The sequence below is a fragment of the Pseudonaja textilis genome, chromosome 13 (genome assembly GCF_049901715.1).
Source record: "Pseudonaja textilis isolate UNSWEBS1 chromosome 13, rPseTex1.2, whole genome shotgun sequence".
In the NCBI taxonomy this organism is placed as follows: Eukaryota; Metazoa; Chordata; class Lepidosauria; order Squamata; family Elapidae; genus Pseudonaja; species Pseudonaja textilis.
Genome location: NC_142002.1, coordinates 5,077,413 through 5,100,313, shown reverse-complemented (window position 1 = coordinate 5,100,313; position 22,901 = coordinate 5,077,413). Strand labels below are relative to the sequence as shown.

At 43.1% G+C, this 22,901-nt stretch overlaps 1 protein-coding gene across 1 annotated transcript in view; it reads left to right on the top strand.

Moving 5' to 3' along the window:
* MCTP2 (multiple C2 and transmembrane domain containing 2) overlaps positions 1-22,901 on the top strand; it is a 137,824-nt gene that overhangs the window by 51,472 nt on the left and 63,451 nt on the right. Inside the window, exons 6-10 of the mRNA XM_026709428.2 lie at positions 310-386; positions 2,344-2,455; positions 4,977-5,012; positions 18,288-18,452; positions 20,385-20,515. Of these exons, the coding sequence (XP_026565213.1) occupies positions 310-386; positions 2,344-2,455; positions 4,977-5,012; positions 18,288-18,452; positions 20,385-20,515 (521 nt within the window). The remainder of the gene's footprint in view (positions 1-309; positions 387-2,343; positions 2,456-4,976; positions 5,013-18,287; positions 18,453-20,384; positions 20,516-22,901) is intronic.

The window sequence follows — 22,901 nt, the reverse complement described above, 5'->3', positions numbered from 1 at the left end:
ACCCCGCTTGGTTTGCAACAGATAAAAGGTGTCACTTGGAAAGGGCGAGGAAGTAAGACCTTGCCTTGTGAAAATATGTTGCATATTTTTGAGAACAGGTCAATAAGTGATAGCAACACAACAGCAACAACAAGAAACAGGCCATGATTGCAGAGACTGAGAACTTATTCTTGTTTGTTATATTCATCGTTGGTTCGGTTTCATTGGCAGACACTGAAATAATAAGACGAACCTGAAATTATTTTCAGATAATCACATCTGTGTTTTCCCCCACTTCCTCCCCCTCTTCTCCCGTTCCGTGTTCATCAGGTTTATGACAGAGACTTGACTTCTTCCGATTTTATGGGCTCAGCTGTCCTAATGCTTGACAAACTGGAACTGAACAGGTAATCTAACATTTATGTTTACCTTTCCAAATGCAGTTCTCCATTTCAGAGCACTTAAGGTGCTTGGTACTGTTGCATTCTATGCGGCTCGATGAATATTTGAGTCTTTTTCAGTGTTTTGCTCTTACATTAAATATAAGCCTTTTTGTCCCAAAGGTGCTGGACTTTCTGGTTTTTCTTTGAAGACTTTTTGCTTCTCATCTAAGAAGCTTCTTCAGGATGAGAAGTGAAACGTCTTCAAAGAAAAACCAGAAAGTCCAGTTGCCTTTTGAAAAAAACACCTTTGGGACAACCAAGGCCTGGATGACTGAGAATCTCCATAGACATAAGCCTTTTTGTTCCTACATTTCTGAACACTGCTAAAGCAGTTTTACTTCTAAATGTAGGACAAGAAATAATGGTTGGAAACTGATCAAGGAGAGAAGCAACCTGGAATTAAGGAGAAACTTCCTAACAGTGAGGACAATTAACCAGTGGAGGTTTTTAAGAAGAGACTCTGGACAGTCACTTGTCTGAGTTTGCAAAGGTTCTCCTGCTTGAGCAGGGGGCTGGACTAGAAGACCTCCAAGGTCCCTTCCAACTATTCTATTCTAAATGTGCACAGTTCAGTATCGTGTTTCCCCTAGGACCCTTCAAACAGTAGCTGGCAACAGAGAAAGAAGGTGATAGGTTAGATTAATTGCAAGAAAATGGCAAAAAAAGCCCATTCGATATGCTGGATTCACTTAACAATCATGTGACCTGCTTAAGGACTCGTGGTAACTCACTGTACAACCGTTGTAAAACCAGTCATAAAAGCGGGTCCTGTCATGTGGTGCCTCAATTTATGACCGCAAGGATCTTAGGGTTGAAATTCAGGTCTCCATTTTGGTTGTAAGTTGAGGTCTATCTGTACTATCTTCTTCTCAGAGAGTTTTACTTCTGTTGCAACTAAATGGTAAAAACTGTTGAATTTTTCCTTTTCATTGGAGAAAGAATAACCTACTATCCATTTTTCTGCCTCCCCCCATTCCAATTTTTTTTTGGGGAAAAAACCCCAAAGGTGCTTTGTCAAAAGGCAGCTAGGCAATTTATTCATGGGTACATTTATCTCCAATAAACATTTGGATACATAGATTAAAGGAACTATCTCAAAAATGCTTTGTCAAAAGGCGAGTAGACTTTCTAGGGCTGTTTTTTTTCCCTTGAAAACTTCCTACTTCTCTTCCAAGAAGCTTCTTCAGTTTGAACTGGAGGTTTGTTGGATGAGAAGCAAAATGTCTTCAAGGAAAAAAACAACAACTAAGTAAGTCCAGTTACTTTTGAATAAAGCCCCTTTGGGGAAACCATGACCTGGTTGACTGAGAATCTCTTTTTAACGGTCCACAGTAGAAAGCGTTCTCACATATTGCATGATGGTGTGATATGCTAGCTTGGCAGCCACAGAAAGAAAGACACTACAGAAGGTGGTAAGCACAGCACGAAACATCGCGGGCTGTTCCCCGATACCACTAGATGACCTCACTAGGGCTCGCTGCCTTAGAAGAGCGGGGGAAATCCTCAGGGACAACTCACACCCCGGTCAGCACTTCTTCACTCTCCTACCATCGGATAGGAGATAGAGAAGCAGAGCCAGCCACACCAACAGGCTGAAGAACAGTTTCTACCTGTGGGCTGTCAGACTCCTGAACGGAAAATAACTTCATGTCAACATGGTATGGCAGACTTGCAGGGCTGGCGCGTTGTGCAACAAGGTCACGTGGTGGAATAAGATTGGGACTGGGTGAGGGACTTCTGTCCTCACTGTGAGTTGTGTTGGGTGTGTGTGCGCACGAAGGGAGGCTCAGCCAATCTCATGGTACACATGTTGTGCTCTGACAACAAAGGTAATGATAATAATCTCCATCGACGCCTGTAAAGACTGCTTGTGCTCGACTCTAGTTGTTAGCTCTGGGTAATTTCCATTTCTTTCTTCCAGGACCATTGAAAAAATCCTAAATCTGGAAGACCCAAATAGCTTAGAGGATGATATGGGTGTGATTGTGCTGAATTTAAGGCTTGTTGTGAAGTCATGCGATATTAAAAGAAATGTAAGTAAGACTATCAGAGCCATTCTGGCTTTCCTGGTAGGAAGGAAGAGATGGACACGGGGCCGGCATCGGGGGTTGTGTGTTGTGGTTGCCAGGCAAATTCATACTATAGTCATACCTCGGTACTCATCATTACGATGAGTACCAAAAACAATGAGCACCAAACAAATTTTTCCCATAAAGTATTTGGAAATATTTACTTGGCAGCTCTCCAAGCTAGATAAGGCCTGTGCTCCTAATTACACCCTTAAAAGACTGTATGCCAGGCCTTTGGCTCGATGTGAATGCAAGAAATTCACCTTCATTTAATAAAAGGGATTTTGCCAGAACAAAGAGTCTGCTTAGTGCTTTCTGGGGAAGCCTCTGTCAGAACAGTACCAAAGTACCATTGTACATCTATTGGGATCCAGTAAGGAAAAGCCACTGCTTGTCACTGCCTTCCTAGTGGCTTCATGAACACATCTGTGTAGTTTTCTTGGCAACAGCGTGAAGACATTTACATTTTCTTCCACAGCCTAATTTTAACTTCCCTGCATATCCCAAAGAGATATAAATACTGTATATGAGATTTGCTGGAGCTCTTTTCATCCAAATACCAACTAAATACGATGCTGCTTAACTTCTCATGCCAGATAAAATCCATCAGGCGCTTCATCCTGCTCTGGGACAGAGTTGATATCGCTGAACTGAAAGTGTGAACGAATAACACAATTGGAAGGTTTTCTGATTCAAAGAACGCGGCTGTGGATGTAAGGCGAGGAAGCATTCAGCCCTAGCATAGAGCTAGCCTAAGTATCTCTCTCTGCGCCCAGAAACTGCAGGTGTTCGATGTTTGCAATATTTCGTAAGCCGTGGTCTTTTTTTCCCAAGCTCTGAGAAAACCCATTATAGTTGGATTCAGACTATTGGGAACAGAATATCGCTCATGTGGGTTGCTCCGCTGCAGGATATGGGGAGCCATTTTTAATATTTACCTACTACTATAATGTTCCAAGCTCCCCGAGTAGCAGTTTCGAAGGTTCTTACATTCCAAAACAGCGTGGAAACAGATGCTGGAGAGAGGTAGTAAAAAGGATTGGTGGGAATTGCCGATTCTTCAGTGACACATCTGCACTGAATTGTAGTCCTATCATTTATGGAGGAGGTGGTTCAGTCAGGTGATTCCAATGATTGCAGCCAGTGAAAAGAGGTCAGCGCTCATCATAACATCCCATATTTATAACCAATTCAAAAGCTCGGACAAATGAACAGGGATTTTTAAAATCTAGCTCTCACAAGACAGCCAGGTTAGATTGTCGCCACTGAAAATTACTCACCTTCAATCACTCCTTCCCATGATTCATAAAAGGTTTTGGAGCAGGACATGGATAGCAACCACCCCTTTGTATGCTGGTCTAGTCAAATAAAGGTAAAGTTATTGTCAATAACTCAACCTGTGAGGTAAAAGATTTTCTGCTATCCCTCACCAGAATAGACTCCAAACTTGGAGAGCCATCGAAATGAGGTAGAAGTGTGAGGAAAACTTTCCTGACAAATGTCTTATGTTTGAGAGTTGATGGTCTCCCTTGAGGTAGGATTCTACTGTCAAAGTGAAGAATTTAACTTTGTGGAACTCCAATGTCATATTTATTGGCTCGCACTATGGGACAGCTGGCGAGCGGCCTTGGACTTTTCTGTTGGATACAATCATATTCCCTTTTCAGTTCTTTACTTCCACAGAGATAAAAAATCCTCAATTCTCCTTCAATCTCTACTTGTACAGTCGATTCCAAATTGATAGAAGAGAATATTTATAAGTCAGGGTTGAACTGTTGGGGTCCTTGGTGCTCTCTGAGCTTGGTGGTTTTCTTGCAGATGCTTCATTACTGATGGTGGTGCACTGATGATGTTATCTAGCTGGGTAATGAAACATCTGCAAGAAAATTTACCATAGTTGTTCTCCTTTCCTCCATAATCTTTCTCCTCTACTCTCCACACACCCCATTCCCTTCTAGCACTGATGAAGTTAGCTAGTTGGATAATGAAATGCCTACAAGAAAACCACCAAGCAGAGAGAGCACCAAGGATCCCATAGTCGTCTTCCTCCTCCTCCTCCTCCTCCTCCTCCTCCTCTCCTCCTCCTCCTCCTCCTCCTCCTCCCCCTCCTCCTCCTCCTCCTCCTCCTCCTCCTCCTCCTCCTCCTCCTCTTTTCTGCATGCTCAACTTCATTCTAATACTGATGATGTTACCTAGTTGGGTAATGAAACACGTGCAAGAAAACAACCAAACTCAGAGAATTACTTAAGACCCCACTATTTCAAAATCTTTGCCTTTCTCGGTACTGTTTCCCATTTATATTCTCAAAATACAGGCAGCAGTAGAATATTATTTGAAGCGGGACTTGACCCTCAGAGAATAAACTGGATTTTTAGCTCCTGTGATTACTAACTATCCCCCACCCTTCTCTCTCTCTCGTTTTTGTTTTGTGGATCCTCTCTTGGATGTCCCATGTTGCACCTCTGGGGGGAAACGATGCACACAGCGATGGCCAAACCGAAGGAGATGCTCTGTACCAAAGGTAACACATTCTTTGTCCCTCCATAGTTGTGTTATTGTGGGAGGTTTTTTTTTCCCTTCCTTTTCTTCAGCTGGAAAAAGCCAGCCAGCTGCTTGTAGTAATGAAAAACAGAGATGGGTATACGTTGAATGCAGATGAAGGTCCATTTTGCTGAGCGTCTTTTTTCCAGAAGCTTCTTTTAGCATCAAAACATTGTCAGCACTACGAAGCGAGGAGCGGCTGTCAGCTCTTCCGTAGCAGGAATACTGTGTCTTTGTGAAGTTGTTCTAAATTGGAAGCAGGCACACCGAAATCTGTCAGTGAGTCTGGCAGATTCGGGGGCCGGGAAAACATATGTTGCGATGTCAGACTTATATTTCTGTCTTTTTTTTTAGGATTACAGTCTATCAATAATATATATCACAGTTAATGCGCCAGGACAGAACCTACAAGGAGATTCCTGGAATTTAAAACTACTGGAGTTGAGGGGGTTTTGATGTTTTTTTTTTTAAGGTTGTCTCCCATTTTCTGTTCTTCTTTAGCTTCTCTCTGAAGCTACTGCGGGCAAAGGGGATGCCCCTGGGAAGGTTTGCCGGGTGAAAAAGAACCGTCCCCTTCAAAAGTTGCCCTCAAAGTGACATGTTTAATGTTGCAGGAGGAGAAAATGTGCGCTTCCTTGTATTTAACAGAGCTTAATAAATAATTATGCAGTTAATTAAGTCAATCTTAGGTTTTTCTATTTTTAGTATGACCCAAAAATTGTTTTGCTTTGATTCACATGATCCTTCCTTCCTTCTTTCTCTATTCCTTCTCCCTCCCTCCCTCCCTCTTTCTTTCTTTCTCTTCTTCCTTCCTTCCTTCCTTCCTTCCTTCCTTCCTTCCTTCCTTCTCTATTCCTTCTCCCTCCCTCCCTCTTTCTTTCTCCTTCCTTCTCCCTCTTTCCCTCCCTCCCTCCCCTCTCTCTCTCTCTCTCTCTCTCTTCTCTCTTCTTCTTCCTTCCTTCCTTCCTTCCTTCCTTCCTTCCTTCCTTTCCTCCTTCCAATTCTGGGAAGCTCACTATGAACAGTTCATATATAAAATTATCTTATATTATTCCCATGTCTTTCTCTTTAAAAAACAGTTTCTATATTAACTGCAAAATGCTTGATACTTACAAGGCTTGCTGTACCCATTTCACAGTTTAACCCACTAAACTTCCACCAAATGAGAAAAATAAATTCAGCTTTTGGCCATATTTATTTCTGATCTAACAAGACAATGGTTGCCCGCATGCCATTCTTATCAAAATATTCGATACGTCAATAGATTGATCCTCATTTTCGTTCTAGATACCCTGTTCTGTGATTTTAGAGGGTATTTGTTACTCAGGATTGAACTGTGGAATCCTTGGTGCTCGCTGAGCTTGGTGGTTTTCTTGCAGACGTTTCATGACCCAACTAGGTAACCTCATCAGTGCCCTTCAGTCACTAGTTTGTTAATGAAACATCTGCAAGAAAATCCCCCAAGCTCAGAAAGCATAAAAACCTCACTGTTTGATTTTGGGGTTTTTCTTTTGCATGGATATTCACATGCGACTTGGGTCTGGCACTTTGTTTTGTTATTTTAAATGAGAATATATCTTTAAAGTCATATATTTAAAGTCATTGACCGTGTTCTCAAGGTTTGGGAAGTCCTTTTAGCATTGCCACAAAGAAGAGGGAGTCAAAACTATTCTCCAAAGCACCTGAAGGCAGGACAAAAAACAACAGCTGGAAACTAATCAAGGAGAGAGGCCACCTAGAACTAAGGAGACATTTCCTGACAGTTAGAACAGTTAATCAGCGGAACTGCTTGCCTCCAGAAATTGTAAATGCTCCAACACTGGAAGTTTTTAAGAAGAAATTGGACAACCATTTGTCTGAAATGCTATAGGATTCCCTGCCTAAGCAGTGGGTTGGACTAGAAGACCTCCAAGGTCCCTTCCAGCTCTATTATTCTATTGTATTCTGTTCTATTCTGCTCTATTCTATTCTATTCTATTCTATTCTATTCCATTCCATTCCATTCCTTCATTATTCTATTCTATTCCATTCCATTCCATTCCATTCCATTCCTTCATTATTCTATTCTATTCTATTCTATTCTATTCTATTCTATTCTATTCTATTCTATTCTATTCTATTCCATTCCATTCCATTCCATTCCATTCCTTCATTATTCTATTCTATTCTATTCTATTCTATTCTATTCTATTCTATTCCATTCCATTCCATTCCTTCATTATTCTATTCTATTCTATTCTATTCTATTCTATTCTATTCTATTCTATTCTATTCTATTCTATTCTATTCTATTCTATTCCATTCCATTCCATTCCATTCCATTCCATTCCTTCATTATTCTATTCTATTCTATTCTATTCTATTCTATTCTATTCTATTCTATTCTATTCTATTCTATTCCATTCCATTCCTTCATATTCTATTCTATTCTATTCTATTCTATTCTATTCTATTATTCTATTGTATTCTGTTCTGTTCTATTCTGCTCTATTCTATTCTATTCTATTCTATTCTATTCTATTCTATTCTATTCCATTCCATTCCATTCCATTCCATTCATTCATTATTCTATTCTATTCTATTCTATTCTGCTCTATTCTATTCTATTCTATTCTATTCTATTCTATTCTATTCTATTCCATTCCATTCCATTCCATTCCATTCCTTCATTATTCTATTCTATTCTATTCTATTCTATTCTATTCTATTCTATTCTATTCTATTCTATTCTATTCTACTCTACTCTACTCTACTCTACTCTACTCTACTTGTACTCTTACAAAACAGAAAAGAAGAATTAGGGAAGGAGAAAATAAATATATCCTGGCTTTTGTCGTTGTGTGTTGCTGCCACTAGAGGGCAGTCAGGTCTCAGTCCATGGTAGCCATGCTAGATCATTGGATATATCTAGAAGGATTTTTTTAAGCACCCACTTCGGGGCCCATCCCAGCGCCAGTAAAGAATTTCCCAGCAAGCCTACACAGGACTTGGGCTACTCTTGACAAAGCAGTATTTCCTCCTTTATTGATTCTGCTGCCACAGTAAAAGGCCGGCGTTGTACATCAATAACTATCTTTAGTTAGGAAACACCGAGCTGGGGAAACATTGCTGGCACTTGCTCTCTTTCTTCCTTCCTCCCATTTTTTTTCTCTTTGCTTTTTTTTTCTTCTTTTTTGTAATGAATCATAAAGTCAACAAAGGAAAAATAAAAGAGAGCTGGGAGAATGTTTTGGAGAGTAGTTGAGAGGCTATGGAGGAAGCAACGAACTGAGCAATTATTCCTTCATTTGGCATCATCTTTCACAGGCTAGACTACAAAGTCCATCAGCCTCAGCCAATCTGCGCATTTCCCTCACTGGTTTGAGGTTTAGGTATTGGCTCTACGTTCAGGCACCGCAAAACATTTTTACTCCTGCGTATGTAGCATTTTTAAAAACCTCACAGGCAATCATATTTTTTAGCATAGTGGGACTAGGTTATAATTCACATTAGTTATTTTAACTAACTGAATTGTGTCATTTTGAAAACATAGATTGCTTTTAGATAAAAAGTGATACGTGAATGTCAACACCAATATTAATCAAAGCCCTGTAAGTCATAAAATAAAAAAGAGGAGTTTTCACTCTCCTTGGATTGTCTAGCCAGGAGACCTTCAATCTTGTCCCCATGAAGATTGTTTGTTAGGACACCTCTGTTGATTAACAAACAGATTAACAGAGTTGGAAGGGACCTTGTAGGTCATCTAGTCTGACTGCCCCCTTCCCCGCCCCCCAAGCAGGAGACCCTACACCATTTCTGACAGGTGGCAGTTCAGTCTCTTCTTGAAGGCCTCCAATGTTGACACTTCCACAACTTCTGAAGGCAACTTCTGTTCATCAAGATTTCCTTCTCCATTTTAATTCTTTTAAAAAGATTTTCTCAATACTACTTTAACTTTTAATGTGTTTTAATTAGCTTGAAAGTTTTTGAAGTAAATGTTTTCAAAATGATATAACATATTAACAGAGTTGGAAGGGACCTTGGAGGTCTTCTAGTCCAACCCCCTGCTTAGGCAGGAAACCTAATACCATTTCAGACAAATGGTTATCCAATCTCTTCTTTAAAACTTCCAGTGTTGGAGCATTTACAACTTCTGGAGGCAAGTTGTTCCGCTGTTTAATTGTTCTCACTGACAGAAAATTTCTCCCTTAGTTCTAAGTTGCTTCTCTCCTTGGTTAGTTTCTATCCATTGTCTTCCGATGCTTTGGAGAATAGCTTGACCCGCTCTTCTTAGATTTTGGAACACTTCTGCCATTGATATTGATTTTAATATATAATTATATTTATTTAAATTTAATACATTGATATTGAAACACTTCTTCGGAATTAAACAGATACAAAATTCATAACGTTGTAAGCAGTTCTGTTTACCCAGAATGTGGATTCATCTGCTGCTTACTTTAAAAATTCTTGGGTTATCCTAAGACTTTTCTTCGGTAAAATGGGAAACAATTATACAGAAATAAATATTTAAAAAATGTTAAACATGGAAAAAGGGATGTTAAATCTGCAAAGGTTCAGCCTCTGTCTCTAGGCTCATTCCTTTATTCCCCCAAAATAGCCTTACGTTTTGTGTGACCGCACAGAAAATGGAAATTGGTCTATGCCTGAAGTTTATAAATTTGCCTGGAAGTGTGTCTACCCTTTTAGAAAATCATAATTGTAAACACTTAGTATAGGATTGTCTTGAGAGATTTAAGAGAATACCAAAACTTGATAACTTTCCTTCCCATGGCAATTTTTTATCTTTGCATGCTCTGGATATCCTCCCAAACCATGAAATATATGTAGGAAAAAAAAGGGAATTCCCTATTCTAGCAGCCAAAGTTTTTCTTATTGAATCTATTAACGCTCAGGAAATGTTTGGGTTTTTTTTTGTGTGTGATTGTTCATCTGTTAAGCAATCCATAATTATCTTTTGGATCATTAATTTATTTTGCACTGCCTCTTTCTCAAATCAAGTGACTCTGCCAGCCTACCCCCATTGATAGGACCTAGTTTCTCTTATCATTGCATAAGTGACGATAATGGGTAAACATTTAATTAATTTTCAGTTTTCGCCATCCCCATGTGAGTTTTAGCTGTATTTTGACTGCGGGGTGAGACGGTAATAACTGGAATAAGCCCTTTATGAAATCCGTGGAATGATGGAAGGAAAGGAAGTAGAAACAGATTTGCTCCTTTCTGAGCCAGTGGTTTCCTTGGGAGATTTTGCATGCAAGAGGCAGTTGCGAACAGCCTCATTAGAGCCTCTAATCTCAGGTTTGCTTTGTGTAAAGTGCTGGAAACCTTTGCAGGACGGGGCGCGCTTTGCACACTCAGTGGGCACCAAGCGGGCGAAGGCTTTTTCGCTCTAGGGATGTGAACTCCTGGCCTTTCCCCCTTCCTGGGCCACGTGTGCAGGAGCCAAACCAAATTGATTGCCACCTTGGTGTCCAAATAATTGGATAAATTGGCCAGAGAAACGGATAAGGAGTTGAAGCAAGGCCAAAGAAGAAAGCCCGTCTCCCCCTGGTGTTGCATCCCGTCCCACCTCACTGGCTTTCTTATTTTTATTTGTCCATCTCCAGAATTCCGCTTTGGGCTATCATCCTGTTGAAGCATTTTAAACAACTATGGAATTCTACTGCATGAGTGTTCACCTGCCTCCTTTCATTTGTCTAATTCCTCCCCAACCCTCCTATGGGGGAAAAAAAAATACTTCTCCGGAATGGTTATCCTGCCTAATGAGCAGAGCTAGGGGAGGGGAGGGGGGGGAGGACCGAGGCATCCAACAAGAGCCGCAAACCATTTTCCCTTTTGAGTTGGGTTGCTGCTTTGACCTCTTCGCGGGTCTCTTTTTGTCCCCCTGTCACATCTTTGAAAGGACAGGCGTTTGAAAGGCGTCTTCCTCTCGGTTGGGGCAGCTTCCACCGTCGCGGCGGTCTCAACACATCAGAAGTTTTGCGTTTTGAGTGTTTGTGAAAACATCTAAAGCAAAGCACAATCACAGATAACCCAACTTGTGGATCAAGCCAAGAGTGGGATTCTACCGGTTTGGACCAGTTTGGGCGAACCGGAGGTTAAAGTTGCAGCTGGTTCGGGGGACAGTGGTGGTATTCGATTGGTTCGGCCCGGTTCTGGTGAGCCGGTAGGAGCGATGAGCAGCGGAGACCAAACCAGTTCTCTCCACCACTGTGCTGTTGGGCCCACCCATCCGCCTGGACTCCCAGACTCACTTTGATCCGCTGAATTTGAAGCGCAGCTGCTTTGCGCGGCACAGAAGAGTGCGACGCGGCAGCTGCTGAAGCGACCGGGAGATCGTGCAGGGTTGCAGGAGGCGAGTTAGAACACCTCTGCGCCTGTGCAAAGTGCGTGCACGCCCGCGAAGGCCTAACCCACCAAGCCACGCCCACCGAACCGGTGGCAACAATATTTGAACCCCACCACTTCCAGGGGAGGTTGTTTTTCTCCCTCCTAGAGGTCCTGGGAAGGCCTCTGGACCCTTGGGAGGGTGAAAATGGCCTCCCCCAGGCTCTGGACCCCACCGGAAGCTGGAAATAGGAAGTTCCAGTCGGCCCTGCCCACCATGGCCACGCCCTCCCAGCAACCAGGCAGCAAACCCGTTGCTGAGATTTTTTGAATCCCACCCCTGGATCAAGCGTTCTGGCTATTTGCGAGTTCTGTTAGGACGCACTGAAAAAGGCACGACCTTCTTCCGAAATTTAAGCTTGAATTCCAGCAGAATGCTCTTATTTGTTCCGAACTTACTGCTCTCCAATAAATGAGGGCTTGGTCAAAAGATTAGCTTGGATAAGTCTCGCGTGGCTTCCCTACTGCTTGTCAGAAAGTCGCAAAAGGGGATCACACGACCCCCAGGACACTGCAACCGTCATAAAAAATGTCCGTTGCCAAGTGTCTGGATTTTGAATACATGACCCTGGAGACGCCACGACAGTCGTAAGCATTAGAAGCAGTAATAAGTCACTTTTTCAGAACCTTTGTAACTTCAAGCAGTCACTAAACAAACTGTTGCAAGTCGAGGATTATCTGCTCATTGTTTTATTTATGGATTATATTGTGTTTTATACCACCCAGAGTCCCTCTTTGGGGCAGTTTAGAAATACGAAACATCAATCATCGAACTGCAGGATTTGGGTTTGGTTAAGTCTAAAGAAAAGGAGAATAAGGGTGACATGATAGTGGTATTCCAGTATTTGAGGGGCTGCCCCAAAGAAGAGGGAATCAAGCTATTCTCCAAAACACCTGAAGGCAGAGCGAGAAGCAATGGATGGTAACTAACCAAGGAGAGAAGCAACCTGGAGTTAAGGAGAAACGTCCTAACAGTGAAGAAAATTAACCTTTGCCTTCAGAAATCATGGGTGCTCCCAACACTGGATGCTTTTAAGAAGAGATTGGGTAGCTATTTGTCTGAAATGGTATAGGTTCTTCTGCTTGAGCAGGGGGCTGGACTAGAAGACCTCCAAGGTCCCTTCCAGCTTTTTTCTATTCTATTCTATTCTATTCTATTCTATTCTATTCTATTCTATTCTATTCTATTCTATTCCATTCCATTCCATTCCATTCCTCATTTCTCATTCCAATATTCTATTCTGTTCTGTTCTATTCCTATTCCTATTCCTATTCTATTCTATTCTATTCTATTCTATTCTATTCTATTCTATTCTATTCTATTCTATTCTATTCTATTCTATTCTATTCTATTCTATTCTATTCTATTCTAATTCTATTCTATTCTACTGTACTCTACTCTACTCTTCTACTCTATCCTTCTATTCCATTCCATTCCATTCCATTCCATTCCATTCCATTCCATTCCATTCCATTCCCATTCCAATATTCTATTCTATTCTATTCCATTCCATTCCATTCCATTCCATTCCATTCCATTCCATTCTATTCTATTCTATTCTATTCTATTCTATAAGCAATCAATCGATCAATCAGTCTTGCGTGTGAGATGGGAAGATCCATTTTTTGCTTTTACCAGCTTCTTTCCTCATAAAATCTGGTTCCCTTCCAAAGTCTGCCTGCTATCCCACGAGTTTGCGTCAGCTTCCTAAATAAAGGCCGTCCTCTACGGCCCGTTTTTGGAGCCTCCTTTCTGGCTAGTGATGCCGCCTTCTGATTTAAAACCCCAAATATTATTCTTTTCTTCCCCCTCTTCCCTTCCCCGCGCTCTTCGTTTTCTCCCTTCCCCTTTTCCTCCCCTCTCCAAGCGTTTCATTCCAGGAACCCATGGAGTCTTTCAAGGGAGGGGAAAAAAATAAAAAAGTAATTCCAAAATGATGCCTTTTTGGGAACTCTCTTCAAAAAAACCCCCTCCTTTCCTCTCCCCTCCCCCGCAACCCAGGACAAGGAGGGGAGGGGGAAAGAAAAACCAAGGGAGGCCTTGCATGTGTGTGTGTGTGTGTGTGTGTGTGTGTGTGTGTGTGTGTGTTCCAAAAACAGTGGGAGGAATGGCTTTGGATGGGAAGGCGGCAAGTGCCGCTTCAAACCAGGCTGCCTTATGCGCTGAAATGTTCAAAGTGCAGCGCCGATAGATAAAGCCCTTTGATGGGGGAATGGATATTTCCCAGGGACATTGCAAGCAATAATCCAGATGTTCTTCCGTAATGCAACGAGTGTCCATGGGAAGACCGAGGAGCTCCTCGCCAAATGTAGCCGGCTGTAGACTTTGGCCCTTTCACTCCCCTGCTGTCCGGCCATATGGAAGCCATCTCCTGGTCCCTTTTCTTTTTCTTTTTCTTTCTTTCTTTCTTTCTTTCTCTTTTTTTTTAATGGCCAGCCTTAGACTCCGTTTCCGTGGACCCTCCCAGAGCTTGAGTGGGACTTGCTTTTTATGGAGAAGCGAGGAAGAGCCCTTTCCAAGACAAACACTCCGCTTGAAAAAGCCAGAGGGGGGGGGGGAAGATTGGGAGCCACACAGTTATTTTACTGTAGAACATATTTCGGGGAAGTGCAGGCTGCTTTTCCGTTAGGCAATTGGCCGATTGCAGCTTTGATCTTTGGCTGACATTTCTCTCATCTCTCTTCCTCTCCCTCTCCCTCCCTCTCTCCCTCTCTCTCTCTCTCCCCCCTCCTTCCCTCCATTCCCCTCCCTCCCCCTCTCTTCCTCCTTCTTTCTTCCTTTCTTCCTTTTCTTCTTCCCTCCCTCCCTATTTCTTTCTTTCTTCCTTTTCTTTCTTCCTCCCTCCCTCCCTCCCTTTCTTTCTTTCTTTCTTTCTTTCTTTCTTTCTTTCTTTCTTTCTTTCTTTCTTTCTTCCTTCCTTCCTTCCTCCCTTCCTCTTTCTTTCTTTCTTTCTTTCTTTCTTTCTTTCTTTCTTTCTTTCTTTCTTTCTTTCTTTCTTTCTTCCTTCCTTCCTTCCTTCCTTCCTTCCTTCCTTCCTTCCTCCTTCCCTCCTTCCCTCCCTTTTCCTTCCTTGCTTCCATCACCTCTCACTCCTTCCTTCCGTCCTTCCTTTTTTTCTTTCTTTCTTTCTTCCTCCCTCCCTTACCCTTCCTTCCTTCCTTCCATCATCTCACTCCTTCCTTCCTTCCTTCCTTCCTTCCTTCCTTCCTTCCTTCCTTCCTTCCTTCCTCCTCCCTCCCTCCCTCCCTCCCTCCCTCCCTCTTTCTTCCTTTTCTTTCTTCCTTCCTCCCTCGCTCTTTCTTTCTTCTTTCTTTCATTCTTCCTCCCTCCCTTACTCTTCCTCCCTTTCTTCTTTCTTCGTTCCTCCTTCCCTCCCTTTTCCTTCCTTCCTTCCATCATCTCTCACTCCTTCCTTCCTTTCTTTCATCCTCCCTCCCTCCCTTACCCTCCCTCTCTCCCTTACCCTCCCTCCTTCCTTCCTTCCTTCCTCTCCCACCTCAAAGGATAGTGAAACAGGAAAATGGGAGGGAGGGCAGAGTTTTCTGCTGTAAGGGAGGAAAAAGATCTGTCCGAGCGCTGAAGGACAGGTAGTCCTTGACTTACAACAGTTTGTTTGATGACCATTCAAAGTTACAGGTTTGTCAATTCCAGGGAGATGCCCTTTATTCCCTCCGAACCGGGCTACGACTTCCTCCGGAGAGAGCTGGGTCATGTTTCGAGATGCTCTTAGACTCGTCCCTCCTGCTCCTGGGGGCCAAGGGGGCCTTTGCCCTGTTCCCTCTTCTGCATCCAATGTGACCTGTCTTGGAACAGCTGAGATTGCTCACGGTCACTCATTGAGTTATAGGGCTGGAAGGGACCTTGAAGGTTTTCTAGTTCAACCCTCAAGGCAGGAGACCTAATTCCATCATGCACCAATGGTTGTGCAATCTCTTCTGGAAAACCTCCTGTGATGGAGCACGCACAACTTCTGAAGGTAAGCTAGTCCACCGATTCCTTGTTTTCACTGTCAGGGAACTTCTCTTTAGTTCTCCTCTAGACAGATCTCCCTCGAACGAGCTTCCGACCCATTGCTTCTTGTCCTACTTCTGGTGCCTCAGAAAATAAGTCAGTCCTCTCTTCTCTGTGACACCCCCTCAGGTACTGGAAGACAGCTATCATGTCATCCTTTTCTTCAATAGGCTAGTTCCTTAGAACCAGAATAGAGCTGGAAGGGACCTGGAAGGGACCAGCCCCCTGGTCAAGGAGGAGATCCTGTCCCATTTCAGACAAGAGACTTTCCAGGCTCTTCTTAGAAACCTCCAGTGATGATGAAGCACCCTCAACTTCTGAAGGCAACTTCTGTTCCACTGGTCAATTGTCCTCCCTGTTAGGAAGTTTCTCCTGAATTCCAGGTTGCTTGTCTCCTCGATGAACTCCTTAAGGTTCATCGTAAGTTTAGCTCCCAGTCTTTGTTGTTTGGTCATCTCTCTTAGCCATTTCCCAGTTGGACTATTGCAATACGCTCTTCAAGGGGCTGCCTTGGAAGATTGTTCAAAAGCTACAACTGATTAGAGCGCAGGGGCTCAAGCCACGGTGGGTGCATCTCAAGGCTCTTGCATATCACGTCTGTATCAACAGCTGCTGTTGGTGGCCAATTGGCTTCTAGGTGCAATTCAAGGTATTGCTTGTCACTTTTAAGCTTTTTCGTCTTTTGGGTATCTCAGCGACCACTTTCTCCCGGTATCATCTGTCTGTCCAGCAAGTTTACCTCGACTGGGGAATTGCCACAAGTGTACCTCCTCAGTTCCTCTGAAATTGTGCTCTTCCTCCCCCATATGTGATCACACTTTTCCCTCCTCTGCCTTTTAGGAAATTGGGGACAACCTGGTTGTTCCATCAAATCCGGGTGAATTGCTTTGTTGTCACTTCCTCTTGGGTCACGAGATTGAGTCTTTTATTGTTATTGTTAACGCTTCCATTCAGGATTCCCAGTTCCATAAGAACATTATGTGGTAGCTGGTTGGTTGGTTTGTTTGTTTTTTTTCACTGACTATATGGCTTAAAACTAATTATACATCAGAGGCTTGTAGGCTGTTCGGTGTTGGGAGATTGGTGTGGCCTACCAGCTCTGTAAATAAATAAATGGTCCAGCCTCTATTTGCAGCTATTCCTCCGAGTATCCTCCCTGTTAATAAGAAGGGTTTTAATCTCAGAGCAGCGATAAGCGGAATTGCAGGGCAGGAGAAGCTACTGCAAAAAGGAGCTTGAAGTGGAAGTGTTTGGCAAACGATTCTAAGGTGGGGGGGGGAAAAGGTAGTAGAAGAAGCTAATGTGGTTTTATAAAAAGCTTAGTGGAGATCTGAAAACAAGGAAGGATGCTTTAGAAGGGAGGGGTTGCTAGGGAACTTAGCAACAAACTCCCTTCTGGACCAAACGAAGTCCAAAAACGCTAAGAGAATTTCTGAAAGCCTGGCACTCAAACATATTGGCCGCCAACAGGCACGTAGAGATAAACAATGACTACATCAGTGGTGGCATTCAAATTTTTTTTACTACCGTTTCTGTGGGCTGTGTGGCTTGGTGAGCGTGGCAGGGGAAAGATATTGTGAACTCTCAAGTCAGGTAATATTTGCCGGTTCTCCAAACTACTCAAAATTTCCGCTACCGGTTCTCCAGAACTGGTCAGAACCTGCTGAACATACCACCTCTGGTCTACATACCAGTTTTGTTTTGTTTTTAGTTTACTTTATTGTCATTGCACCTCATACAACAAAATTTAATACCATCTTCAGTGTACGTTATGACTATGAAAATAAACGCATATCTTTCGTATTCCATGCAATTGAATTGAAAAACCCCCTGATACTGCATTAATATTGCGCTATACGGTAGAATTCAAGTAAGTTAAGATACTCTACATCAGGGCTGTCCAACCTTGGCAACTTTAAGACTTGTGGACTTCAACTCCCAGAATTCCTCAGCCAGCTTTGCCGAAAGCTTTGCTGGCTGAGGAATTCTGGGAGTTGAAGTCCACAAGTCTTAAAGTTGCCAAGGTTGGACACCCCTGCTCTACATGGTACAGCAGTAGAAGGTCACCAGCAGTTTTTCATTCAGTTGTTAGACTTATACACTGCTTTACAGTGCTTTTACGGCCCTCTCTAAGGGCAATGTTCAAAAGAGATGATAAAAAAAACCTTAAAAAGTCAACTTTGAGATGTTGGAAAGATGCTGTGGAATACTTAAGGAATTCAGAACATTTTTTAAAAAATCTATATATTTATGTAATCAGTTGATGCAGTCACCTATCTCACAATCGTGAGCTGTAGCGTACATAGCATTTAAACCAAACCAACCAAGGGTAATAAGAGTAATGACAGTTGAGGACAAATCAGGAAGCGCAAACTCACAATGATGGGCACCGCTGACCTCTAAACCTCATGCCTGAGGGAGCGTCCAGGAGAAAAGTCACATTCGGAGACAAAATAAACGTACCTTTTAATGTTTTTTTTTTCCTCTTTAAATACTGTATATCAATAAGCACAGAAACTAGATGGAACAGTTTGTAGATGAGTGAATGGAGGAATATCTACATGGTACAAACAGAATAATTTGGTTGTTCCTCTTGGTGAGGTTGTATATTCCTTCTTTTCATTTAGTCCAGTTGCCATGAACAACCTTTAAACACCTTTGGCCCAGTCGATCAAATGTAAATAACAGAGTTGGAAGGGACCTTGGAGGTCTTCTAGCCCAACCCCCTGCTTAGGCAGGAAACCCTGTACCGTTTCAGACAAATGGTTGTGCAATCCCGCCTTGAGCCTTCAGTGACATACTCCTCCTTTCAGCTTCTCAAATTGTATTTTTATTTTTTTCCCCCAATTTTAGGCAAGTTTCATGAGAACCAGCAGGCTGGTCGACACGCTGCAAAAAAACCAGTTGTGGAATGGCACAGTTACTGTGGCTTTACTGGAAGGAAGGAATATCCCCATGGCGGGCATGACCTGCATCTTCGTTTTGTTGAAAATGGGCCAGGAAAAATTCAAAAGTCGGGTAAGCATGCTTGAGACAGGTGTGCTGCCAACAGGTGTGATCTGAAGCAAGTCCATCCAACGGAAAGTCAGTCAGACCTGAACTATAATTTAATGTATGGATTTGTATCATACGAGATCATGCTACTTTCTATGTAGACCAGAGATCCCCAACCTGTGGGCCACAGCCAACTACTGGGCCACAGGCTATTGGCCACTGGGCCATGTGAGCAGCTGGCTGGTGCACGCACATATGTGTATGCGCACAGTCTCACTCGTGTGAGCGTCACATGGGTGCTCGCAGCCATTCGTGCAACTGTCACTGGAAGTGTTGTGGGCGGGGGCACTCATGCCCCCAGTCGCACGAGTGGCGGGTATTTGTATAGATGCATAGGTATGTGCCCGCTCCTACCCCTCCCACAAAACCTTTCCCCCTGCCATCCACTCAGGGCCGCCAACTCGGAAAGATTGGAAAACTCTGATGTAGCAATAGCGCTTTAGTTTAGTTTTGTTTACTTAATTGTCATTGCACCTCATACCATGAAATCAAACACCTTCTTCAGTGCACATCATGACCATGAAAATAAACACAAACACACATCCTTCAACCTCCACACACTGAACCGAAAACCCGCCACACCGCACCAACACTGCACTATATAGTAGAATTCAACAGAGTTACTGCCCTGGGATAGAAGCTGTTTTTCAGCCTGTTTGTCCTTGTTTTTATTATCCTGTACTGTCTGCCAGATGGTAATACTTCAAAAAAGGGGGTTCCCAGGATGAGATGGATCTTTGAGGATGTTTTGAACTTTCTTAAGGCAACAGGAGCTATAAAGCTCTTCCAAAGAGGGGAGAGGGTAACCCATGATCCTCTGGGCAATGATGTTCACCCTCTGGAGTGCTTTCCTATCTGCCCTTGTGCAATTGGCAAACCATACAGAGGTGCAGTAAGTTAAAATACTCTCTATGGTGCAGCAGTAGAAGTTTTTCATTCAGTTTTTCAGCAGTTTTTCATTCAGTTGTTAGACTTATATACAGCTTTACAGTGCTCTTATAGCCCTTTCTAAGCAGTTTCCAGAGTCAGCCTCTTGCCCCCAACAATCTGGGTCCTCATTTTACCCATCTTGGAAGGAGGGAAGGCTGAATCAACCTTGAGCCTGGTGAAATTTGTACTGCCAAATTGCAGTCAGCCGGCAGTCAGCAGAAGTAGCCTGCAGTACCACACTCTCTAACCACTGTGCCACCGTGGCTCATAGACAAGGATCTTTCTCTACATCACCTGAATCACCCTCCAGATGAGTTCATTTCAATTCCCAGAATCCCCCATCCAGCATATTCCCAGCTAAGAATTCTGGGCTTTGAAGTCCCAGCACTTGGAGGATACCAACCTGGCCAAAATGCTGAAATAAAGAAAAGGAGCAAAACCGAGAATTACCAACACTTTTGTTTACTGACAAATAAGCTTTGGAGAGCTCCTATCCCTTCTCCAGCCTTTCTAATCCAAATAGACAGTCCCCACTGGCTATAACACCCATCATGCTTCAAGCCCCCCCCACTCCCCCAAAAAGCCTTTTTGTGTTTAATAGGGTGATTACATTAACCGTATTAAATACATTTGGATTTAATGGAATGAAAACAAGTACAATGTCTGCCCCAGCTCTCTCTGCCTTCTGAAGCAACTTAACTGTTTCCTCGGATAGGCAAGTATGCATGGCCCTTTGGTTTCGATGTCAGAAGTTTAAATTCTCCCACGCGTAGTATAAAAAGGGGTTTCACCCACCCACCCCCATTTCCCTGCTGTGTTGTAGAAGACAGCTGTTCCCTCTTCGTACTTGTTGGTCTTAAAAGTTTGCCTCCCTTTTTCGGTGGGTACATTTAAAAATATATATATATGAAAGCTGCAATCTTTTTTTTTAAAGAACGATAAATCTTATCACTCTGTGTTTTCCAGACGCTGTGTAAGAGTGCAAATCCACAGTGGAGGGAACAGTTTGATTTTCATTACTTCTCTGACAGGAAAGATGTATTGGAAATTGAGATCTGGGGAAAAGATAACAAAAAGCACGAAGAAATTTTGGGAATGTAAGTTGTCTTCTTTTATTGCCATTAAACGTGTTTTGCAAAGCTTTGGAAGACAGTGTACAGTAAAATGTGGCTCTCTAGATAAGTCTCTGGATATCTCTCTCTGTTGTGGTTTTTCCATCAAGAACCTGAGAACTGAAGCTTCTCAAAATCTCACTCAAGCCTTGTGTAGGTCAACAACAGGACTGAGCTCACAGGGTTTCTAATTGTACAGAACCCTCTATTTTGGAAGAACTATCCAAGGTAATTCTGTGAGTTGTAGTGGTACAGTCCAGCTGCAACTAAAGAGCTTCTCAGTTTGGGCAGAAACATGGTTGTCCTCTCCACAAGTCAACTGCCCTTTTGGTATTCTTCTATGATGGAGAAAATATGGAACTTTCTGTCAAAATAGTCATTGATCCTCCGTGATCATCTTCAGTCACTTAACACTGGTGTCTCCATGTGTGCTAGTGGAAGATCGTCATAATCTTTTAACAACCCCATAATCCCTTGCGGGGTGGAGTCTGGGCAACTGAATGGAGCAGAGTGTTTATCCATGGGAGGTGTTCCCTGTGTAAAAATCTTTGAGGTTTAATGTAGGAAGCCAAGCAGGCTGCAAATTCCAGGAGAGAGAAGGACACCCTGAAAGGAAGGGTATTCATGCAAATCCTTCAACAACCCTGTCACAAAATACGCATGGGGCTATTGCAACCTGCTGCTAGAAGAATAATTTGAGGGTTCCATGAACCGAGGTGGAACCGAAGAAGAAATCCAAAATGAAATGCAGACACGCTGTAGAGAAAGGAGATTCATTTTATTCCCAAGAACAAAGAGATTTCTTTTCGGGGTAGCTACAGAGGCTCAGTGGCCAAGACGCAGAGCTTGTCGATCAAAAAAGTCGGTAGTTTGGCAGTTAGAATCCCTAGCACTGCATAACGGAGTGAGCTCCTGTGACCTGTCCCAGCTTCTGCCAACCTAGCAGTTCAAAAGCACGTAAAAAATGCAAGTAGAAAAATAGGGACCACTTTGGTGGGAAGGGAACAGCGTTCCCTTGCGCCTTCAGCATTTGGTCCTGCCAGCCACAGGACCACGGACGTGTCTTTGGACAGTGCTGGCTCTTTGGCTTTGTAACAGAGATGAGCACCGCTCCCTGGAGCTGGAAACGACTAGCAGGGATGTGCGAGGGGAACCTTTACCTTTTTACAGAGAAAGTGGAGTTCAGAGGCTTGATTTTATAAGGGGACTGACCCTTAGTGTGAGCTCAGAGGTGTGGTTTTCATCTGTGTTGGTTTTAGCATGTGTCCTTCCAGTGCAGATATGCAGGTTGTGATGCTTCTGCCCTGAGCTTTGATGCTGAGGTTCCTGTGAAATCCAGAAAGGAAGATCACCCTCAGATATGTACATCCCACCTCTGGCATCTCCCTTTATCCTGTGTGTGTGTGTGTGGGGGGGTAAATTCCTGCCTCTCCCTGGAACCAGTCAGGTGCTAAAAAGGAGGGGAGATAAGATCAAAGGCCTTTCACTTCTGTCACTGCCCAAGAGAATTTTACTGAAACGTTAAGAGCCGTGTCTCTTTCATTAAATAGAACAGGAAGTGATAACAAACGCAAACATTTCTGAGCCTGGGACTTTTCCTTTGCGCAGGCCCCATGAAGATGGCGGTGCCACAAACTTCTTAGCCCCCTCCGCTTCTTGGCAAGTGGCTACTCCCACCGTGAAGGGTTCCTCCCTTTGACTTCTCTATGATGTCTCCTGCGGGTTCCCGAACGGATTGCCTCTTTAAGCTTTACGAGATTCTACTTCTTCCCACTCTCCCCGACTCCCCACCCGCCAGTTCTATACGGCTGGCTTATTACCAGCAGAGGACTGGCAAAAGGCAATATGGTTGCAGCCATTCTGGTGTTAAATAGTTGCAAGCAGTTAGAACGGAGGTGGGAGTCTCTCGCCATGGGGAAACCGTTTTGAAAGCATGACCATGGCGGGTTTATGTTGTGCTCTGGTCCTTGTTTGGAACAGCTGCTGCTGGCTTCCCTTGCCTTCTATTGCAAGACAGGGAAAGGATGGTTCTATTGCTTAGACAGGGAGAAATAATTACTGTGCAAACAATTAGACTCCCAAGTAATTAAACAGCTTGATTGTACATTAAACTCAAGATGCGTTTGGCTCTTAGCAAAGTCCTTCTCCCCTTGCCGCCTCCTCCTCTTTCTGAATCAGTTCAATTCAATTAGTCCGCGGTTTTAAATATGACCATGTCTTGATATGTTTTCCATGGATCCGTGCCCTGGAATTGTTTGGCGACCAATGTGGACTGTAGTTACAGTTCCTTAGCTAAGCGGTACAATCAAGCAAATAAGAATATAAATAGAATAGAATTCTTTATTGGCCAAGTCACACCAGAAATAAAAAT